The sequence below is a fragment of the Camelina sativa genome, chromosome 15 (assembly GCF_000633955.1).
Source record: "Camelina sativa cultivar DH55 chromosome 15, Cs, whole genome shotgun sequence".
Lineage (NCBI taxonomy): Eukaryota > Viridiplantae > Streptophyta > Magnoliopsida > Brassicales > Brassicaceae > Camelina > Camelina sativa.
Genome location: NC_025699.1, coordinates 12146427 through 12167331, shown reverse-complemented (window position 1 = coordinate 12167331; position 20905 = coordinate 12146427). Strand labels below are relative to the sequence as shown.

The following is a 20905-nucleotide window of genomic DNA, read 5'->3' as shown; positions in this document are numbered from 1 at the left end:
AAACAAGGAACCACACGACCTAAGCACTCGATGCAAGCATTCGAGTACACGATCGGGTGGGGTGATCGAGTAAACAAAGAAAGTATGAACAGCTCGAAGGGTTACTCGAAGCAGGTGATCGTGTACCTGTTCGGGTAAGGGATCGAGTAAGGTATGAAAATGCAAACATTTAAAATACTAAAGCTTCTAAGGATGGGGTAATTGACTCCTAAGTGTTCCTGACCGATACAGATGTCTTACATGCCTCAAGCAAATATTTCCTAGACAATGAATCTCTAAAACCTTGTTAAAATACTCTCGTGATAGAAACAATCAACCTTGATCACTCGCCTACCCAACTCTCGTTGGAGAAACCTGACAAAGCAGGCAATATGAACCGATTCAATATTGTCAATAAACCCCTTACTCATCTAATCTCTTAGGCTAAGTGAGTAAATCTCTAGCATTGGTTGATTCAAGCATTTCATCTACACCTCTTGATGGTAAAACACCCTAGATCTAATCTCACCCTCTCGGTTTGTTGACAGCATTAAGAACACCAATCTAGAAGGAAATTTATAAAACATAAACAATCAAACTAAGACATCCTAACCGATCAAGAACACAAAATCATCTATCCCATCCCTAGAAATTTTACTTCACTACTCGGAATTCATTGCAGAAAACATGAAAACATAGATAAACGAAAATTGCATTGTATTAAAAGATAGAGTAGAGAATAAAGAGTACAAAGTAGAAATCTAAAGAAATAACAAAAAGATGTAAAATAAATCCTAAAGAAAGTGGAAAAGTGTTTGAGTCGCTCTAGATCTCTCTCAGAAGCTCTCGCTCTCTGGTTTGAGGGTATGCGGCGTGCTAGGGCGAGAGGAAGAAGAGGAGGGTTTATATATGGAAACCCCTTTGACCTAGCTTCCCAGTCCTGCCCGAGGGTCTACTCGATGGGGTGCAGGAGGATGAGATCGGGTTACTCCTCTGGTAGGTCTTCGGGTTGTTCTTCCTGCTCTTGGATCCTCCTCGATCGGGTTGGGGTTCGGACTGTTCTTCCTGCTTGATAGCTCCTTCGGGTACATGCTCGGATTTTTCCTTGTTTTCCCCTATTTTAGGCTCTAAAGCACATGTTTTCATCTAAAGTATGCAAATGCAAGAATGCAACACCCTAAATTGCCTAAATGCGAATTCCTACAGTTAATGATGTAAAAATGCTAAGGTAAGGGTATAAACAATGCAACATATGGACAAAAACGGATGCTAAAAACATGTAAATTAGAGAGTTATCAGTCGCCAATAAGAAACCAAGGAGATTCTCTAGAGAGACCAATCCGCGTTACCGTTCCCATACTAAGTCGCGGTTTGTTGGTACTGGATCACCGTAAACAAAGGTAAAATAAATAATTTGTCCTTTATAAGTAAGTTCCACATCAATCAACCGATTAGATTCAAATAAAACCGAAACATCATAATTATTATTATAAAATAAGGCCAAACCGCCACTACAACCAATAGGATCAACCGTTTTTAAAGTAGAATAACCAAAATGACCAACAAAAGGTTCTAAAATAGATAAAGGCTGTCTAGTTTCAGATAAAAATAAAAAATCAGGTCTATGTTTCCCCCACAAATCCCTAAGATAACCAATAGTTTCCTTATTCCCAAGCCCTTGACAATTCCAGCTTAAAATCTTCATTTATCCATTAGTGGTTTAGGTGGTTTTGACCCACCAGTTGGACCCTTCTCCTGTTCCTGGTTCCTCGGGTTTGCTCCATCCCCAGTTGGCTCAGAAGCTTTTGGGGCATGGCGCTTCCTTGGTGTTGTACGCAAATACACATTCAGCTTCTTGGAAGCTGCACCTTTGAGGGCCAAAGGGGGCTTAGCCTTGCGGACCTTATCAACTGGTATCACCACATCAGAGCCAGTACCTGCATCAATACTCATATCCGCAGAATCCTCCCTTGGGTCCGCTACCTCTCTCCCGAGTTGTGCAGTATCCATAGCAGGATCCAAAGCAGACTCATCCATTAAATCATCTACATCTTCATCCTTGTGCTGGCCTAAACCAACCACCTCCGATTTGGCTTCCCCGGTTCCCATCTCCTCCAGCAGCTGATCAATGTTATCCTCCGGTTCTTTCTCTACCATAGAAGGTTCCTTTTGAGCCGCTTCCGAATCAACCACATCAGTAGTCATCCGGGTTTCACCAAGAGATACATCCGCTGAACCAGACTGCATAGCATCAGAATCAGGAAAACTTGCACCTATCAAACAACCATCCAGATTAGACGAAGCTGAACCTGTCAGTGGCGCCACCGTACCTGGAACAAACTCCTCCCCCGGATTAGCAAGTGGAACCACATTGGAATCTTTGAAGAGTGGTCTGCGAACCCTCTTTGGTGGTGGAATACCAATAAGCAAGGTTTGCACTATCCCTTGATCACCAGAGACTGGTATTTGTCCCTGTTCCAGCTCTTTAACCGGTGCTGTACCAGAGGAGGATGCGGCAGCCGCAGCAGCTTTGACCATATGGCGATGCTCATTGTACTGCACATAATTAGTAAACCGGCGGGGTTTAGATGAGGGCTCCCCAACTACCCTTGTAGACCGATACTTGATCCCTGAATCTTGTTTCCCTTTAAGTGATCGCTGAGAAGCATTCGAATGTGTTGAACCTTTATCCTCCACCTCCTTGCCTTTTCCCTTGCTCTTATCATTTGTGACCGCCCCTTTGTAACTCTGTAGAGAACGACCCGTGTCTTCTTCCATTGGAATGTGCAAGGCCGGAGTAATCCGAGAAGAAGCCCACAGCGGACAGTGATCCACGTCGTGACAAAGACTGAAACACTTCTTGCAGAACCCATGAAGTCTCTCATAACAAAGATTAACAATGGTCTCCTCCCCGTTATAAAACTCAATAACCGTTTCAAAACACAAAGGCTTAAAGCCATTAACCGTACTTCTCACCCTTCCACCATCAATATCAACCATCTCCACCCGACCAAGCTCAGAACCAATGCTGCGGAAGGTTGGCTCAGCCCAAAATTGGAAAGGGACATCCAAAACTCGAATCCAAAAAGTTAGATCCGAAGGATAAGCCGGATCAACTGTTGGACTCCAACGCACCATTGAAACCATCCAGCGATCAAAGTGAAAAGGAGCCATTTCGAAAACCTCCGTGATGTCATCTTCATTGTCGAAATCGAACTGGAACTTCCCAAGACCTAAGTCAGCTCCCACGACCTTCCCCTCCTAATGCCAAATCTTGGGTAACATGAACAACAGAGATTTCATATCCTGCATCCTAGGGTTCATACAATGACCCACCACCGTCTTTGAGTACCCCACTATCAGAGCTGAGTTATCAAAATATGGGATCTTGATTCTTCTTTTGGGAACCATCCCTCCCTCACTTTTACTCGCCACACTCTTCCCCAACAAATCACTCTGAGACATGATGAAACTCACCCCAAACACCCAATCACACCAAAGAAGCAAGAACAGTAAACACTCGAAGATTGAAAGTAGGAAAGCGAAAAAGTTGTGATGAGTACTGAGTACTGCAAGACAACCTTTTATAATCACCCCCGCTTGCCAAAACCATCGGACCAAGGATCCCAGCGAATCAATACAGTAATGATAAATGATAGCCTCATGATGCGTACAATCCATAAAGGAAACCGATATCACCACTAAAATAATCAGAGAAGGGATCCAAATCCTTATCATTCTCCCTTGCGAATCAATCAGAGAGATCCTGAGTCGAAATAAAATCATACCGCTATCCCAAAATGGTTTTCCGCTATCACCGGTTGAAGGAGATCGTGGATTCCAAATAATCCCCGAGGGAAGAGAGATCCGAAAGATAACAATTTCCATTTCCAAAGAATCCGAGCGTATCTCACCATTCCAACAAGACTTGCCCATAGAATCACAAGATTCCAAATCGACATCATATCTCCAATCGGAGATTGAGATTACCTTAATGATATCATCCAAACCTTCCTTCGCAAACCAATCAAACCGAGAACGCAGAGAGTAAATAGAGAATCCGAAAACTGCCCGAATCCGAGAACAAATCAACGAGAAACCGTGCCAAACCATTCAAAACCTTAGATCCGCCGTCGCTTTTGAGAGAGTTTTTTAACTTCTAATTTTATTTTCATCTACACCTTACCATCTACAATAGTTTTGTTTAATAAAATTCAACACCTTACCCCACTATGTTATATTTTCATATTTTTATTTTGTTTATGATTTATGATTACATATTTAATAACAATTATTTATTAAAATTAAATTAAAATAATTTAAAATTAAATAATTTTTAGATAGATTTTTTTCTATTGTAATTTATAATTGAGGGCCTGTTCGTTTTTTTATCGCTACATTAGCGACCAGCGACTCAAATTATAAGTTACTTAACACGCAAGCATGCGGAGAGCAAGGGGATATTGGTCGCCGTGTTTTCTTATTCTTGTAAAAATAGTCGCAGCGACCATTATATTGGTCGTCGTGTTTTCTGGCGACACCAACTACGCCAGCAACGTCTATTAAAAGAGCTGCAGCGACACCCTTCTCAATTTTCCACTGCTTCTTTTGTCACATTTATTGTTATATTTGGGTCGCTGGTCGCTAGTGTAGCGATAAGAAAAAGAACAGGCCCTGAATTGAATTTTATTTTTGTAAGTAAAATGAAGAAATTCAAACACACAATAAAAAATAATTAGTCCAAGGAAAATAGAAAATTCTAATAAAAATTGATTTTTTTTGCTATGTCCAAATAAAACAAGACTAGTGTCTATTTACAAATTTTTTAAAATGATGAATTTTGGTATACTTTTTATTTTATAAAAATTAAATTAATATAAAATAATTGAGATAAAACAGTTAGGATGAAATAGAAACTCACAAAAAGCAACTGGGTACAACCCATTCACCATCTTCTTCTCTCACACTTTGCCACATGGTATTGTGTGTTCCATTTTCTTCAGATTCAACCTGTTGTTTTTCAACTGAGTTTAATCCACATAGGTTTTTTTAAAAATTCAACAGGTTCATTGCATCAATTAAACAGTTGAAAATTTTATTCAATAGCCTCATTGTAAATGGTTATGACACCAAAATTTTACTATCTGTATATACATTTCAGAAACATTTATGAAAAAATTCCTGAAATTCCAACTTATTTGCAACTCTGCCACTGGGTAAGAAAGTCGGACCGGGTAAAAAAACACGTGGACTTTTTACGGGTCAGTGTAAACCTAATGAAAATTTTATCTTTCTTCTGCCGTCGTCGTTGTCGAAACCATTTGCAGAGATTTTGTTCTTCTTTGTGTTTCCTTTCTCGAGATTTACTTCCCTCATCATTGTCGCAAAAAAATTATTATAGGAGAAGGTCATCAAATGTACTTAGAGAAAAGACTAAGAGAAAATTGGTTTAGTCGATGAATTGGGGAAGAAAGGTGAAGACGTGATATGCGATTCGGAATCAGAAGAGGAAATTAGGGATTTGGACATGAACGAAACTGGAAAGAAGTGACCAGTTCTTGAGACAAGTGATGGCGAGGGGAAAAGAAAAAAGAGATATAAGAACAGGAACAAGAAGAGTTATGATTTCGATGAGATGTCAATTTCTTCTGGTTTTATACTCAATCCAAACAGCTCATTAATCACTTTGGTTTATTTCATTTCGTATTTGCTTTGTGATTTGCTAACAATTTGTGTTTCTTCTGTAGATGTTGGCTCGGTTTCCAACAGTGAGTTCTTTTACCCGGATTGCATATACATCAACGAGAGACGAAACTGCAACAGTGAACAGTGAGTTCTTCTTTCTACTATTTTTGACCTCTCAAATTATAGTTTGCTGTAGAAAAATTAATATCCATATATATTAGCAAGGGCCAGAATGTTGCATTTTTAGCAAGGGCTCTCATCTATTGCCATGACAAGTATGTGATTCGATATAAAACCAGAAAATATGTTCATTGGTGCTCATGTTCAAGCTTTACCCACCCTAATTTTTTTTTTTCATTTACATCTATAATATTCTTGGATTCTAAAGCGAGTAATTGGAATGTCGAGAAACCCTTCTCACCTAATTAAGATTGCCTTTGATGTTTTAATTCTGATATTAGCTTTTCTGGTTTCCGTGTGTTAAAACTAATGACTGCAACTGTTACAGTTGCTCAAGTGTTAGAGTGGAGGACTCAAAATGAGATTGGCAAGAGACTAATAGTGAGTTTTCAGCTTTTGAATGTTCATTGTGTTTTTTTTTTTTTTTTGTGACCCATTCAATGACTTATAAATAATAATCTTTAGTTAGATCTACTATGTTTATGAGTATATCGATCTACTATTTTCTGATTCTCTATGTCGCTAGCTTGATACAGAAGCTCTTGCTGCAGTGGCTAAAGATGTGCTTAAGAATGCTCCACATGTCTGCTTCTAATTACTAAACCTCACACAAAAAGGTTTGTTATTGACTTGATATTTCTTTGTAACTATTTTGTTGAGGAGAGGTCGGCAGTTTGAATGATTCTAATTTTTATTGTTTTTTTTCTGTGTAAAAATATAGAAAGGATTCTGTTTAACCTCTTGGTTTCTGATAAGGTCATGCTCGATGCTTCAAAACAAACAGGATGCTTGCAGATCTTTCATTCTCTTCAAAGAGGTTAACCAAGGTTTGTCAATGTCATTAGTATTTATCTCAGACCTCTTACGTAAGCAATGTGTCCAAGAGAATCGATTTGTAGTATCTATGTAAAGATAATGTCCTATTGCTAATTTGCTATCACTAATATTAATCGTTTGTTGCAGGTTCTCACAACTTTTTCCACCATATAAAACATTGTAGCCCTGAAAATTCATGCTTTCAGGTTAGGACACAAACCTATTTCTCGCCATGCTTCTATTAAAAGTAGAACCTATGTTGTCGAATGTTTCATACTTAATATTGAATTTTTCTTTCGTGTCCAGTTATATATTTTTATTATCCTCTGAGGAACTCAAGACGAAGCTAACAAAATTGTGCTGCATACCATAAAAATATTTTTTCGGTCTACCTTTTTCTGAAATTTTCGTCAGGTTGGAGTATTAATTCTTATGCTTTTCTAATTTACTACTATCATATTGGTGAGAGAAGTCAACCTTGATTAGCTTGATCTTTGAAGATATTAGGCCAGATTTGTAAAATACGCAGATAAGATATGCTCTCAGGATGGTTTGATAATGGTGCTTGTGTGATTGTTTCCATTTTCATTGTGTCCTTTCTCTCAGATTTATCTCTACTTATGTGTGCGCAGCTCTGTTGGAGTATAGGAAGTGTTTCAAGATGAGAGCGAAAAGATCTATGTTATGCTCGATGGAATAATGCAGAGCCTAAGAGAAAGTAGGGTTACCTCGACGAATGGTTTACATGACTATACAATGTGAAGATTTCTATGTGTCCTAACACAAGAAGCTGTTTCACTTATATTAAGTTTTCATGTTCTTCGTTACTACTACTAAATAACTTAACCACATGTATCAAAATAGACTCAAGTGTATACTATTCATAAGTATTTGAAAAGAGGTTAAACTATCATTTGTGTTTGTTCAGTTTTTCATGTTTGTTTTTCAGTTCATCTTAATAAAATGAGACAAAAGGAAGAAAGTGAATATAGAAATCTAAGTTTTGCCTTCACAATACATTAATTAAGTATTATTAAATTAGTGATTCAAAGTATCCAGTTTCATTTTGATTTTAATCGTTTTATTTGGGATATATATTATTTTACACTTTATTTTTTTCTTAATATATAATAAATATATATACTTATAAATAAAATATACCGGAATTATATGGTGGAAAGAGTTTGTGTCAATATATACATATTTATATTATCATTAAATTGTGTTACACGGATAATTTATCATTTTATTATTTTGCTAACATTATCAATATAAGAATATTAGATATATTTAGTTAAGTTGATTAGATTACTTCGACCAAAAAAAAAGGTTGATTAGATTACGATCATGTAAAAACAAATTATGTTGTGGTAAACTGCATGTTTATATCCTACAATTAACAATCAAATACAATTATATAATCTTACATCAAACAAAACAAATAAATACAACTTCAAATATTAATTTAAAAAATAGTCCTACCAAATCAAAATCTAGCAATCACTTAAACGAAAATATAGCCCCGCGGTGTACCGCGGGTGAATATCTAGTTACTATACATTAATAGTTTTTGGGGGTGTGGCCCATACATAGGTTTTTTTTTCTTTTTTGTTAACCATTGGGCCACAACTGGCCGGCTCATTAGCCAAATTTCTACATTCATAGGAATCGGGACTCGATCAATACATAGGTTTATAACATATTTTATTTGAGTAGGACACATATTAAAAAATATATATCCTAACATTCTTTTAGGATTACCCATCCCAAATCTATATAAAAGCTCTAAAGTATTATTTAAGTGTGAGTTATTGAGAACTTAGATTACCTCCTATAAATCTAAAATACAATGAGATTTTCTGTATCACTCTATGTTATACTCTAAAAAATAATAACACTAGCTAAAAAACAAATATAACACCATGAAATATGTTTGTAATTTTAGATCTTGAGAATTGTCTACAAGGAAATAAAAGCCCAACTGTTAGAAAATTATCTATCAACCCATAAATTGACAACAATAGATGTTGATGCCTCCATTTCATCCCTATCATATCCTTAAACTTTAATTGCATCAAATGCCTTTTCTAAATTGTTTTATCACAACTCACAAGATTTTGGTTATTCTAGTCTGTTTGTATTATCAAACGGTAATTTGAGCTAATTATAACCGGCCGGTCTAATGCAAAAATTATTTAAGTCAAATCTATACATCCAGTTTCCATATCCGGGGTCCATCAAAACTAAGGGCATGATTATCGGAGGTTTTTAGTGGGGTTGTAAGATTTTTGGTGTATTAAAATTAAATCAAAAGAAAAGAAAATACAGTAGAGACTCTTTTATATTACATACTGAAATCGATCATAAGAGACTGGTACGTGTCCATTTATTATTGGTCCAAGAGAATAATAGAGAAGGGAATAAAATTTTTTTTTCCCGACAGACTTCTCTTTCTCTTTCTTTCTTTCTTTCTCTCTTTCTCTCTTTCTCTCTTTCTCTCCCGATCAAAGTGTCGATCCGCCAAAGGAAGAGCTGGTTTAATCGGAGGCTATAGAATCTGTGGAGTTTTGGGTCGGAGGCGTGTTGAATCGGCGGAGATGTTATCGGAGGCGACGGTAGCGGTGGCGATTTGAATCGTCGTGGAGATTGTAGCGGTGGCGAATTGACGGAGTATGCGATGCAATCGGAACACCAACAATCAATTCGATTGAGAGGGTAAGTTTATCAGGGCATTAGTATGATTTTAGGTAAACTGTTAGGTTGATTTGATTTTGTTTGCTTGAAATTAGGGTTCTTTGTTCTTTGTTCGAAAATTAGGGTTCTTGGTGTGTTATTCGATCTGCTTTAAACGGATTAGGATTTTTGGTGTTATTGTTTTCCGATTTTGTCTGTTTATGTTTAGTTCTTGGTGGCTTTGTGTTTTTTAACCGATTGACAAGTGATGCTTTAAAGGGATAGGGTTCTTGGTGTGCATGTGTTCCGATTAGGTCTGTTTGTGTTTAGTTTTTGGAGTGTTTGTGTTTGTGTACCGATTGATAAGTGATGGTTTAAGAGATTAGGGTTCTTGAGAACCATGTGTTCCGATTTGAGAACAATTTTTTTTAGTTTATGGTGTGTTTGTGTACTGATTGATAAGTGATGCTTTAAAGAGATGTTTAAACATGAATGTTCTTGTTATATGTTGTGTTTGTTCGATTTTGGTTGTAAAAACAAAGTACATTGTTCTTTAATGAGTGAAAACAAAGTATATTGTTCTTGTTTGAATTTGGTTGTAGTTTTATCCACTCCTTGTTTGATATTCATTGTAATTTACTTATTAACGAAATGTGTGTGTCTTTTTTGAATGATATTCATTGTTCTTTAATGAGTGATATATGTGTGTCTTTTTTTTTTGAGGTCAAATGGGCAAAACTGATCTTGATGGCTTGATGCTAGTTAAAGAGTGTGAGTCGGCCATGGAGAAAGGTAATTGTCATCCTCTTCTTTCTTCATTTATTTAATGCTAATTAAAGTATGATAGTGAGTCATTGATGTTTGTTGGTTGTGATAAATGTGGTTAGTACTTGTTAGTGTAGGTATTAGTCTAGTCAATCATTATTGATGTTATTATTTGGAGTGTGTGTGAGTTGGTTGTGAAGATGTTTAATGTTTGGTTGTTGTAGTTTAGGGATGACTTAATTACAAAATTTAAACCAACTAGTTGTAAAAGTAAAAATAACTTACACCTTATAAATTCATTGTCTTCCTCTTCATAGTAAACTCACAAATGAATCTCTTCATTCATAGTCTCTTTATTCTTTATTCTCTTTGAAACTCGCAAATGAACCAACTAGTCTCTTTGAATCTCTTTTATCTCCTTTAACACCTTTGAACCTTCGTTCATAGTCTTCCTTATAAACTCGCAAATGAATCTCTTCTAAACTTGGCTCAACACCTTTCAATCTCATTCATAGTCTTTCTTATAAACTCCTTTGATTTGTGTTTTATTTGTGTTTTGATTCAGTTTTGTTAGTGTTTGTGTTTTTGTTTCAGTGACAAGATGACAGCATGAACCGGAATCAAGTGATGAAGTCCCGTGACACCAAAAGAACAACAAGCTGTAACCAAAAAGCAAATGTGACACCAAAAGAAGGAATCAAGTGATGAAGTCGGTCAAGATTATGTACTTTCACCACATGTTTTCATCCCCGTGACACCATGTGAAAAGCAATAGGATTCACTTTTGTATAATTATGTACTTTCACCACATGTTTTTACAACGGCTTTTGTATTTTTGTACATCTACCACATGTTATCTTTTCATTTAAGACCACAAATTGTATTCAAACTTTTCTATCCACATATTTATAGTTTTGTAGTCACCAAAATTTCCTATATATATGTCGAGCACTAGCACACAAAATATTCACACCAAACCAATAAAAACACAACTCCATCTCTAAATTCTAAACACCAAAACACTTTTCTTTTATTTCCAAAACCTCCAAAATGGCTTCTTCTTCTTCCCATAATGATGATGTTGATGATATACTTGATGAATGTTTTAATCAAACATGCGATCAAATCACCAATTATGTATGGGAAAATCTTCTTACTCCACCAATCCAAAATCAACCACCGCCTAAACCAAGAAAAAAGCGAATTCACATTGAAAGAAATCGAGAAGTCGGTCATGACCACTTGTGGAATGATTATTTCAGTGATGATCCTACTTACCCTCACAATATTTTTCGTCGCCGTTTTAGAATGAACAAGCCATTATTCATGCGTATTGTGGATAAGCTTGCAAATGAAGTTCCCTATTTTCAACAAAGAAGAGATGCTACCGGAAGGTTGGGTCTGTCTACATTGCAGAAGTGTACAGCAGCAATTCGTATGATGGCATATGGTTCTGCAGCTGATGCGTTTGACGAATACCTCCGACTTTCTCCAAACGTGGCGCTAGCATGCTTGGACAAATTTACAGATTCAGTCGTAAATTTATTTGGAGATGAGTACTTGAGAAGACCCACACCCGCAGATCTTCAAAGACTACTCGACGTTGGCGAGTATCGCGGATTTCCCGGCATGATAGGAAGCATCGATTGTATGCATTGGGAGTGGAAGAATTGTCCTACCGCATGGAAAGGTCAATACACCCGCGGAACAGGAAAGCCCACAATTGTTTTAGAGGCGGTGGCTTCGTATGATCTCTGGATATGGCATGCTTTCTTTGGACTACCAGGTACATTAAACGATATCAATATTCTGACCGATCTCCAGTCTTTGATGATATTTTGCATGGTCGAGCTCCTAAAGTGAAATACACTGTCAACGGACATGAGTATAAATTGGCTTACTATCTGACAGATGGTATTTATCCAAAATGGGCTACTTTTATCCAATCTATTCCACTGCCACAAACTCCAAAAGACGCTTTATTTGCGAGACAACAAGAAGCTGTGCGTAAAGATGTAGAGCGTGCTTTTGGAGTTTTGCAGGCTCGATTTGCCATAGTCAAAAACTCGGCTCTTATTTGGGATATAGAAAAAATTGGGAAAATAATGAGAGCGTGTATCATACTGCACAATATGATAGTAGAGGACGAACGAAATGGGTTCAATCTGTTTGATCAAACTGAATTCACACAAAGGGAGTCAAGTGCTTCAAAAGTTGACTACACGCTTCCAACACCCATGCCTTCATGTGTCGCTACTATGCTCAAAAATCGAAAGGATGTTCGTGATAAAGAAAAAAATAAATGCTTGCAAGATGATTTGATTGAGAATATTTGGGCAAAATTTGGAGCAAATCAGTATTAAAATTAATCATTCTCTCCATTTATAAATTGCACTTCTGTTGTAATATGTATTAATGTTTTTATTATGTTTTGTATATTTGAAAATTAATTAAAATGCATTATTTTCTAATTTAATAAAATCTTAAATGTTTACACATTTATACTATTTCTATTCTAATTAAAATTTAAAAGTTTTAAAAAATAATATTTTCAAAAATAAGATACCCAAAATAAGAATCTACCAATAAATAAGAAAATTTTATCTAAAAGATCATGTGTTCTTATTTTTTTAAAAACACACAATTAATTCATATTAAATTTAACAACCCCCTACTAATATACTACCAATAAACTTGCTCTAAACCACTTGGTTACAATGACTTATGACTTTGTGCTTCAAGTTCTTGTTTTGTTTGGTTTTCGAGTACGCGGTATTCGCTTCTCACGCTTATGAATAGTTACTACAACTCTTCATATATAGTCAATATGTAAAATTTGTTTTGTCTCAAGCGATATCAAAAGGATGGGTTAAAGGTTGAATGCATTTTTCTTATATAAGATGTACATTATTATAACCAAACTATATACTTATATATATTGTATGCATTTCTCACTTTTTCATATATAATTAATTTCCTTAATTACGTTATTGACCGTTGTTGTTAATTGTATAGTTATTTCTTTTGCTGTATTTTAAAATTGTCCGTAACAGCGATACAATAATATCCTACCAAAAAAATATATATCCTACGTACCAAACAAACACGCAAAAAAATGCAAATATTATTGATTGACCAAGAAAATATTATCCGTCAAAGAGGAAGTCACAATCAACTCTATAACTACAAAATTTTCGTACAGAACTTATTGTCAGGTTTATAACATTTATAACATGAAGTGTTCATATTGGAGTTTGGGTATTGCTCATGGTTTTTAGGATTTTTAAAATTCAAACGTCAAAAAACATTAAAAATGTTAGAAAATACGACAAATATACAAATACGGAGACAAATAATGTTTTTAGTAATAGATATAAGAAATTACTTTATCTATGTTATATATTGATTACACAAAGTATGTAAGTTCTATATAATAGGGTTTGCTTAGCACATTATAATAGGTTGTGCGTGTTTACATTTCCGTAATATGCCATAAGAAGATGGACGTGTCATGTATATCTCGCGTCTCACATACCGTCTATGCGCATAGTATCCTGATTTATCATATGTATATATGTTGACCCAAAAAAAAACTAAATATTATGACTATTTTCTTAATGGCTCTTCGAAGTAGTTTATGAATATTACATGTCGAATTATAAACTATGCAGAGTTTTATACCTGGATTTTATCCCCAACATATATAATAAAAGAACTCAAATTTGTCAAATATTATTTTCAAGTTTATAACTATTTTAAATATGAAATTTCTATTTGATTGTGATATATCAGATTAATTTACATATATATTAAAAATATATTAGTGTTAAAAATTAATTTGCTTATTACATAAGATAAGATGCTTATATTTTAGATAATGACAATTGTAAATTTGTTTGTAATGAAGAAAGGTGAAAAAAAAAAAAAAAACTGGCCCACTCTCACCAACTACGTAGCAATAGCTCATTTAAAGACAAAATCATTAAGAAAATCGTATATCATGGAAATAAATCACTATCAATGGATTAAATAAAGAAACCAAACGTACCATTATAAAAACCCATTCAAATGGAAATAAAAAAGATAAGCATATACGTTACATTTAGTAAAGAAAGTTTCTCACAAACAAAGTAAAAAAAAAAGAAGAATTAGAGTCTCCACACAAATGGTGCTCCAACAACAAATGCATTTTCTCACAAACAAGACAGATCAAGAAGAAGAACCTTCTCATGGTTTCATTTTCCGATCTAAGCTTCCTGATATCTCCATCCCTAACCACCTCCCTCTCACCGATTACGTCTTCCAGAAATTCTCCGGCGACGGAGACGGTGACTCCACCTCCACTTGTCTCATCGACGGTGCTACGGGACGTGTCTTGACCTACGCCGATGTACAAACCAATTCAAGGAGGATCGCCGCAGGGATGCATCGGCTCGGGATCCGCCACGGTGACGTCGTGATGCTACTTCTCCCGAACTCTTTGGAGTTTTCTCTGTCTTTTCTTGCCGTGGCTTACCTCGGTGCCGTCTCCACCACCGCGAATCCGTTCTATACGCAGCTGGAGATCGCAAAACAGGCGAAAGCCTCTGCCGCGAAGATGATCATCACGAAGAAATGCTACGTCGAGAAACTAACGGACCTTAAAAACGACGGTGTTATGATCGTTTGCGTTGACGACGGTGACGACGACGTGGTTTCATCGACTGACGACGGTTGCGTGAGTTTTACGGAACTGACTCAAGCGGACGAAAAAGAACTTCCTAAACCTGAGATCTCGCCGGAAGACACGGTGGCGTTGCCGTATTCCTCCGGGACAACGGGACTTCCAAAGGGAGTGATGATTACTCACAAGGGTTTAGTTACGAGCATTGCTCAGAAAGTCGACGGAGAAAACCCTAACCTCAACTACACGGCCAGTGACGTCATCCTCTGTTTTCTCCCAATGTTTCACATTTACGCTCTCGACGCGTTGATGCTTTCCGCGATGAGAACCGGTGCGGCGCTACTGATCGTGCCGAGGTTCGAGTTGAATCTGGTAATGGAGCTGATTCAGAGGTACAAAGTCACGGTGGTTCCTGTGGCTCCCCCGGTGGTTCTAGCGTTCGTTAAGTCCCCGGAGACTGAGAGATATGACTTGAGCTCAGTGAGGATGATGTTATCAGGTGCAGCTACACTAAAGAAGGAGCTTGAAGACGCCGTGGGCCTTAAGTTTCCTAATGCCATTTTTGGTCAGGTCAGTTTCTAATTTCCTCTCTAATTTCGTAATTACTTTTGTAGTTTTGTTAGTTTCTTCATAAGTCTTAATGTAATCGGACACATGGACTCTAGTCAAATCGTACAGAATCCTATAAACATAACTAGAAATTTAGATGATCTAAGAATTTTTGGGTGAGTATTTGGATCTACATATATGTTTCATCTGGTACTTGAGAGTCAACTGTTTTGTCATCTTCGTATCTATGTAGTAAGAGATACGAGGATAGTTAGTACAAATACTAGCGGTAGTAGGTGAAGATTCGTAGTAACTCGAGTAGGGATACACTAACAATTCCGTGGTCTAAAATATGAGTATATGAAAGAAAAATGAATTTAGTGGTTCACCTAATCTAAGCTTTAAAACTATTTATGTCATTGTCTACATCTTACGTGACACCACATTTCCAATATTTATTGGTAATTGCGATGTTAAAGTACCGATATTTGACTTAATAAAACAACAATATTTTGGCTTTTTGCAATGAAGACATGATTTTATGCAAGACATTGATTAATTACAAATCGTTGTCCTGATCTTGAGTATACAAGTCGATCACTTAGATTAGAGTTTAGTGGCTTGTGGTAGGTAAACGATTAATACTAATATTTTGCCGAAAGAGAATTCCAAATCATTCCACCAATATTATATATTTTGTTTTCTTAAAAGCTAAAAGAACCAATAGGTATAGCTTCCACGTTGAGACGACCAAATAGAAAGGTTGATTCATTATTGGGTTTTCGCCATTTCTGATAGACTTTTATACTACTAAAACCTTATTTGGTTAGTTAGTAGAGTCATATATAATTTGTTTAAACTGAGTACTACAATATGGCTTAGTATGTGCTTCGTCCTATTTGCATGCGGGGCTACTGGTATAGCAAAATAATTGAAATGTAGGTAGGTGGCTAGATTTATCTAACATGCTTTTAACTAACGCAATAACAAAGGGATTCTAAGGTTGGTTCGATTTCATTAAAGTACTTAATAATTGTAGAAACTTTCATGTGAATAGTATGAATGTCAATTCAAAACAAATGATATAGTAGAAAGTAGTGCCAGCATGAGACTATACGAAAGAAAACAAATCTCATAAACTAATTATAAAAAAAAAAAAGCATATCACAGAATACAATAATTCGTTTTTAAATGGAGTTTGGGTCACACACACGATACTGGGAAACTCACTTCGGTCCCAATGCCTAGAGGACACCTTCTCCACTTTTACTTTAAGGTTTGGCTTTGCTGTGTTGCTTTAGTCTTATATCATGAGTTTTTTAAATTCCTTTTTGATAAATGCTTTTTCTTTTCTTTTTTTCTTTTTTTCTTCTTTTTATCACTATTCAATTATTGATAAAATGCTTTTAAATAAAGAATTCACACTTTCGTCCAAAAAAAAAATTAATAAATAAAGCATAATTTTAGTTCCATTATTGGGGAAACATTCATTACTCGCCTTTTTATACGAATCACCCATCCAAATCGATCTTATAGTTTATTTCTCTAAGTAGTTTGACATATTCATTTGACAAGAAACAACAAAAGTATTGACTTATTTATAGAATTGTGGGATCATACAAGAAAACGTTAACAATTACTACCAAATACTTTATAATTTAATTTAATTCAATAACCACGACCAACATCGCACATGCTCATGAACCTCATTGTCATACATTAATTTAATTACAGTTTTCAGACTGCCGTCTCTCAGTTCATGTCTTGGTCAGTGGGGATCTTATTATAATGAAAAATGTCTGTCAAATGTTGTAGTTTTTAGATTTTGGGAATGACTTCAAATTACACACATTATTTCAGGGTTATGGAATGACCGAGTCAGGAACGGTGGCTAAGTCATTAGCGTTTGCAAAGAACCCTTTCAAAACCAAGTCCGGTGCCTGCGGGACTGTGATCAGAAACGCCGAGATGAAAATTGTTGATACCATAACCGGAATCTCCTTACCGCGCAACCAATCTGGCGAGATCTGCATCCGAGGCGATCAGCTTATGAAAGGTAGAAAACGGTCAAATGCGCTCATGTTGTGTCCCTTTTTGTTTAACATACTTTGATAGGGACAAAAATATTGGTGCGACCTTCGTAGGTTATTTGAATGATCCGGAAGCTACATCAGGAACCATTGATAAAGATGGGTGGCTACACACAGGAGATATTGGGTTTGTGGATGATGATGATGAGATCTTCATTGTTGACCGGTTGAAGGAACTGATCAAATTCAAAGGCTATCAAGTGGCTCCGGCTGAGCTTGAAGCATTGCTTATTTCTCATCCTGATATTGACGATGCAGCAGTTGTTGGGTGAGCTAAAAAAACAAACCGAATCTTGTAGTTCGAAACTATAGCGTTTGTTGTTTCTAATGATATTTGAATTTGCAGAATGAAGGACGAAGTAGCTGATGAGGTTCCAGTAGCGTTTGTAGTTAGATCGGAAGGGTCTCAGTTAACTGAAGATGATGTCAAGAGTTATGTAAACAAACAGGTAATAATCCACTTTCAGTCTTTAAATGCCAAACACACAAAGATGGAAACTGTCGATTGTCTTAAACCAATGCTGTGATGGTTTATATAGGTGGTTCACTACAAGCGAATCAAGATGGTGTTTTTCATAGAAGCTATTCCAAAAGCAGTTTCAGGAAAGATTCTCAGGAAGGATCTCCGAAGTAAATTGGAAACTGAGTGCTCTAAATAGACTGAAGAGAGTTTGCAAATATATGTGTAAAATCGAACATTAATGTCTCTAAGAAGTAAGCGTTTGACACTTGATTTGGTTACGAGACACCACTCTTGTAAAGTCAACAGATCCATGAAACCTAATGGCTAAACTACCACGAAAGACAGCAATTCATTCCCTATAATCATCATCTCTCTATTCTCCTAAGTCTTAAGAACTATTAGTCTAGAGATTTAAGGAGCAGACATACCCGCAAAAAAAAGCGACAATGAGAAGGGACTATGATGGGTAGACATATGTTATGAGCCGCATTTAACTTAGCCTCCTCTGCAAGCTTGAATGCATAAAGAACTCAGGTGAATTAACCAGCAAATAACCTGCAGAGAAGGAAGCGGCCCAGCGAAGAGGTCTAACGTGGTTGGAAGTCGATACCAATTGATTACCAAACAGGTTCCACGTCGCGCTTGCTACAGAGGTTTATCTTCTGATCCCATATCTGTACTGATATAAGTTGAACGTTACAAAGTCCCAAAGATACTACAATTAGTTCATGAAACGAATAATCGCATTTGCATACACATTGAAGAGACTACGATCACACCAAAAGTGGAAACTGGTAAAAAAGATCATCATATTTGATCAATCAAAAGGTACTAAACAAGCTTTTCAACTATTCCTGCAATTATTAAGAGTATAAATGGCAAAGCAAAAAAGAAAGCAGTAGTCTTTATTATGATTCACAAGACAGAAACTAGAAGAAGCATAAATAAAGGGCAGTAAAAGAAGCTTTTATTAATGAGAGAATTAACAAATGGACGATCCTCCATAGTCCAATTTACTTCCTGATATGAACAATAACCACATGCAAAATCCATAAGAATTCTACCAAAACATTCTTCCATTACCCAAAAGACAAAAATCAAGCTTAACAGCATAATAAAGAGACTCAATAAAACTCTAAACACAAACTTGAGTTTCCTTCCCTGATGAACCATACCCCAATTCACACAAACCACATTGTTCTCTACTCTTTGCATTAACTTCCTTTGGGGGGCATGCAAAAATTGTCAGGAAAATATGTGAAAACAAGAAAAATTATTGAGGACGAGGCGGCGGCAACATTTGACGGAGATTAGGACCACCAGTTGATTTAAGTATAAAAGGATGCTGCAAAAGCTGTTGAGCAGACCATCTCTTAGGAGGATCACTCTGTAAGCAACAAGAAACAAAGTTACGAAACTCCTGAGACGCCGTGGCCGGAGCTTCAGGTGGCTGAGACATACAAATAGCACACATTAGACTCGCCCAATCACCTTGTCTACTCACAGCAAAAGGAAACCTCCCCAAGTAAAACTCCAAGATGCTAACACCTAAACTCCACACATCTCCAGCGTAACCATCGTAACGGCCATGATTCAAATCAGTGTTGATCCTCTCAGGACTCATATAAGCAATAGTTCCAACAGATGAGTTACAAGGATCCATGGTTTGAGCCAAGATCCGACTCACTCCAAAATCAGCTATTTTCACATTCTTAGCCGAGTTTATAAGAAGATTCGAAGGTTTGATATCACGGTGAACGATGTGACGTCGGTGAAGGTAAGCTAATCCACTAAGAACCTGATGAGAGAGATCAGCTAACTCCTGTTCTTGCCACACGTGCGCTCCTTCGAGAGATCCTTGATCCATGAACTCAAGCAAAACCTGGATCTCGCCGTTGTGATCAAACATGTTGTGACATTTCACAACGTTTGGGTGATCAACGCTTCGTAAGATCTCGATCTCTCTACAGATCTGGCGTCTCACGGTGTCTTCGTGGTTCCCGTAAATCACTTTGAGAGCGAAAGGGAGCGATGAAGGACGGTGGATTACTTTGTAAACCGTTCCTCCGGCTCCGCTTCCGATTCGGTTTACGCGTTCTAGCTCGGATAAGCTTCTGGCGGCGGAGATGTTTGTTGAGATGGCGGATGAAGAAGCCGGAGCGGAGGAGGAAGAGGAGGGAGGTGGGAGAGGGAGAGGTACGGCGAGAGCGACGTCGCGGTGTGGGAGTGGTAAGCTTAAGTCAGGACGTTTGCGTAAACGGTTCTTCATAGGTGAAGAAGCTACTTCAGGAGGCGATTGAATCGGTTTCATTGCTTTTTTTTTTTTTTTTGGTTTTTTTAGCAGAGAGGAATCGGAAGTTTATTAGTATATGATGAGTTTGTCTTCGTCTAGGGTTTGTAGTTTGAATCGTCGTCGTCGTTGGAAAGGATCAAAATGAAGAATCAAGAGGAGGAGAAGGAAGAAGAAGCTTCATTAGAAGAAGAGAAGAGATTGTGAAGAAAAAGAGGAGAGACAACGATATCGAGGAAATAGGTATCTAACGCGCTCAAGGAATGTGTGTGGGCGACACTCGCGGCGTTTTTGGAAGCACTTGTGTGGCTCTGTGTTGTAACACGTTAACCATGTTTTTTCTTTGTTTTTTTGGTCTTGGTCTTGTCTATTACTATTATATGGCATGGGGGTTTGGGTTAATACATAATGATAAGTTGATAACCATAGCTAATTTCCCTTATTATTATTAGGTTCACACTTCACAAATCATGACATCTTTTTTTTTTGGTTTAAAACTTCAAAAGTCAAAACATTTACACACACAGAGACAAAATAGTGAGAGGGAGGAGACAAAAACTTTTTCTTGTAATGTTTTTGTAAACTTGATTACAAAACATTACACACACACACACCAAACTCTTCATCTTTTGTCTCCGACGAACTCCATGATCATAAACTATGTTTTTGTTCATCTCTTCGTCCGGAGACTGACTTGTTAAAAGCAAGATTAAAAAAAGATTTCATGCAGTTCTTTTTGTTGTTGTCAATCA

The 20905-nt window shown here is 36.7% G+C and overlaps 2 protein-coding genes and 2 long non-coding RNA genes across 7 annotated transcripts; 3 read left to right on the top strand and 1 right to left on the bottom strand.

Annotated features, from left to right (window-relative positions):
* On the top strand, window positions 5268-7573 carry LOC104746550. Of its 4 annotated transcripts, XR_760914.1 has the most exons (8): window positions 5268-5630; window positions 5727-5808; window positions 6173-6225; window positions 6371-6461; window positions 6566-6671; window positions 6808-6866; window positions 6967-7074; window positions 7293-7573. It is a non-coding gene; the product is annotated as an uncharacterized LOC104746550 (long non-coding RNA). The 4 variants fall into 4 exon arrangements; XR_002035495.1 differs by having other exon boundaries at window positions 6601-6671; window positions 6967-7573; XR_002035496.1 differs by lacking the exon at window positions 6967-7074.
* LOC104746549 lies at window positions 9084-11036 on the top strand. Its single transcript, XR_760913.2, has 3 exons — window positions 9084-9375; window positions 10057-10125; window positions 10693-11036. It is a non-coding gene; the product is annotated as an uncharacterized LOC104746549 (long non-coding RNA).
* LOC104746547 (4-coumarate--CoA ligase 4-like) lies at window positions 14184-18225 on the top strand. The gene is made up of 5 exons (XM_010468053.1): window positions 14184-15331; window positions 17171-17366; window positions 17455-17668; window positions 17747-17849; window positions 17940-18225. Exons 1-5 carry the CDS (start codon window positions 14264-14266, stop codon window positions 18057-18059), a joined length of 1701 nt encoding a protein of 566 aa, XP_010466355.1. The 5' UTR covers window positions 14184-14263; the 3' UTR covers window positions 18060-18225.
* Window positions 18752-20355, bottom strand: LOC104746546 (mitogen-activated protein kinase kinase 5). The gene has a single exon (XM_010468052.2). The coding sequence runs from the start codon at window positions 20172-20174 to the stop codon at window positions 19137-19139; it is 1038 nt and encodes a 345-aa protein (XP_010466354.1). The 5' UTR covers window positions 20175-20355; the 3' UTR covers window positions 18752-19136.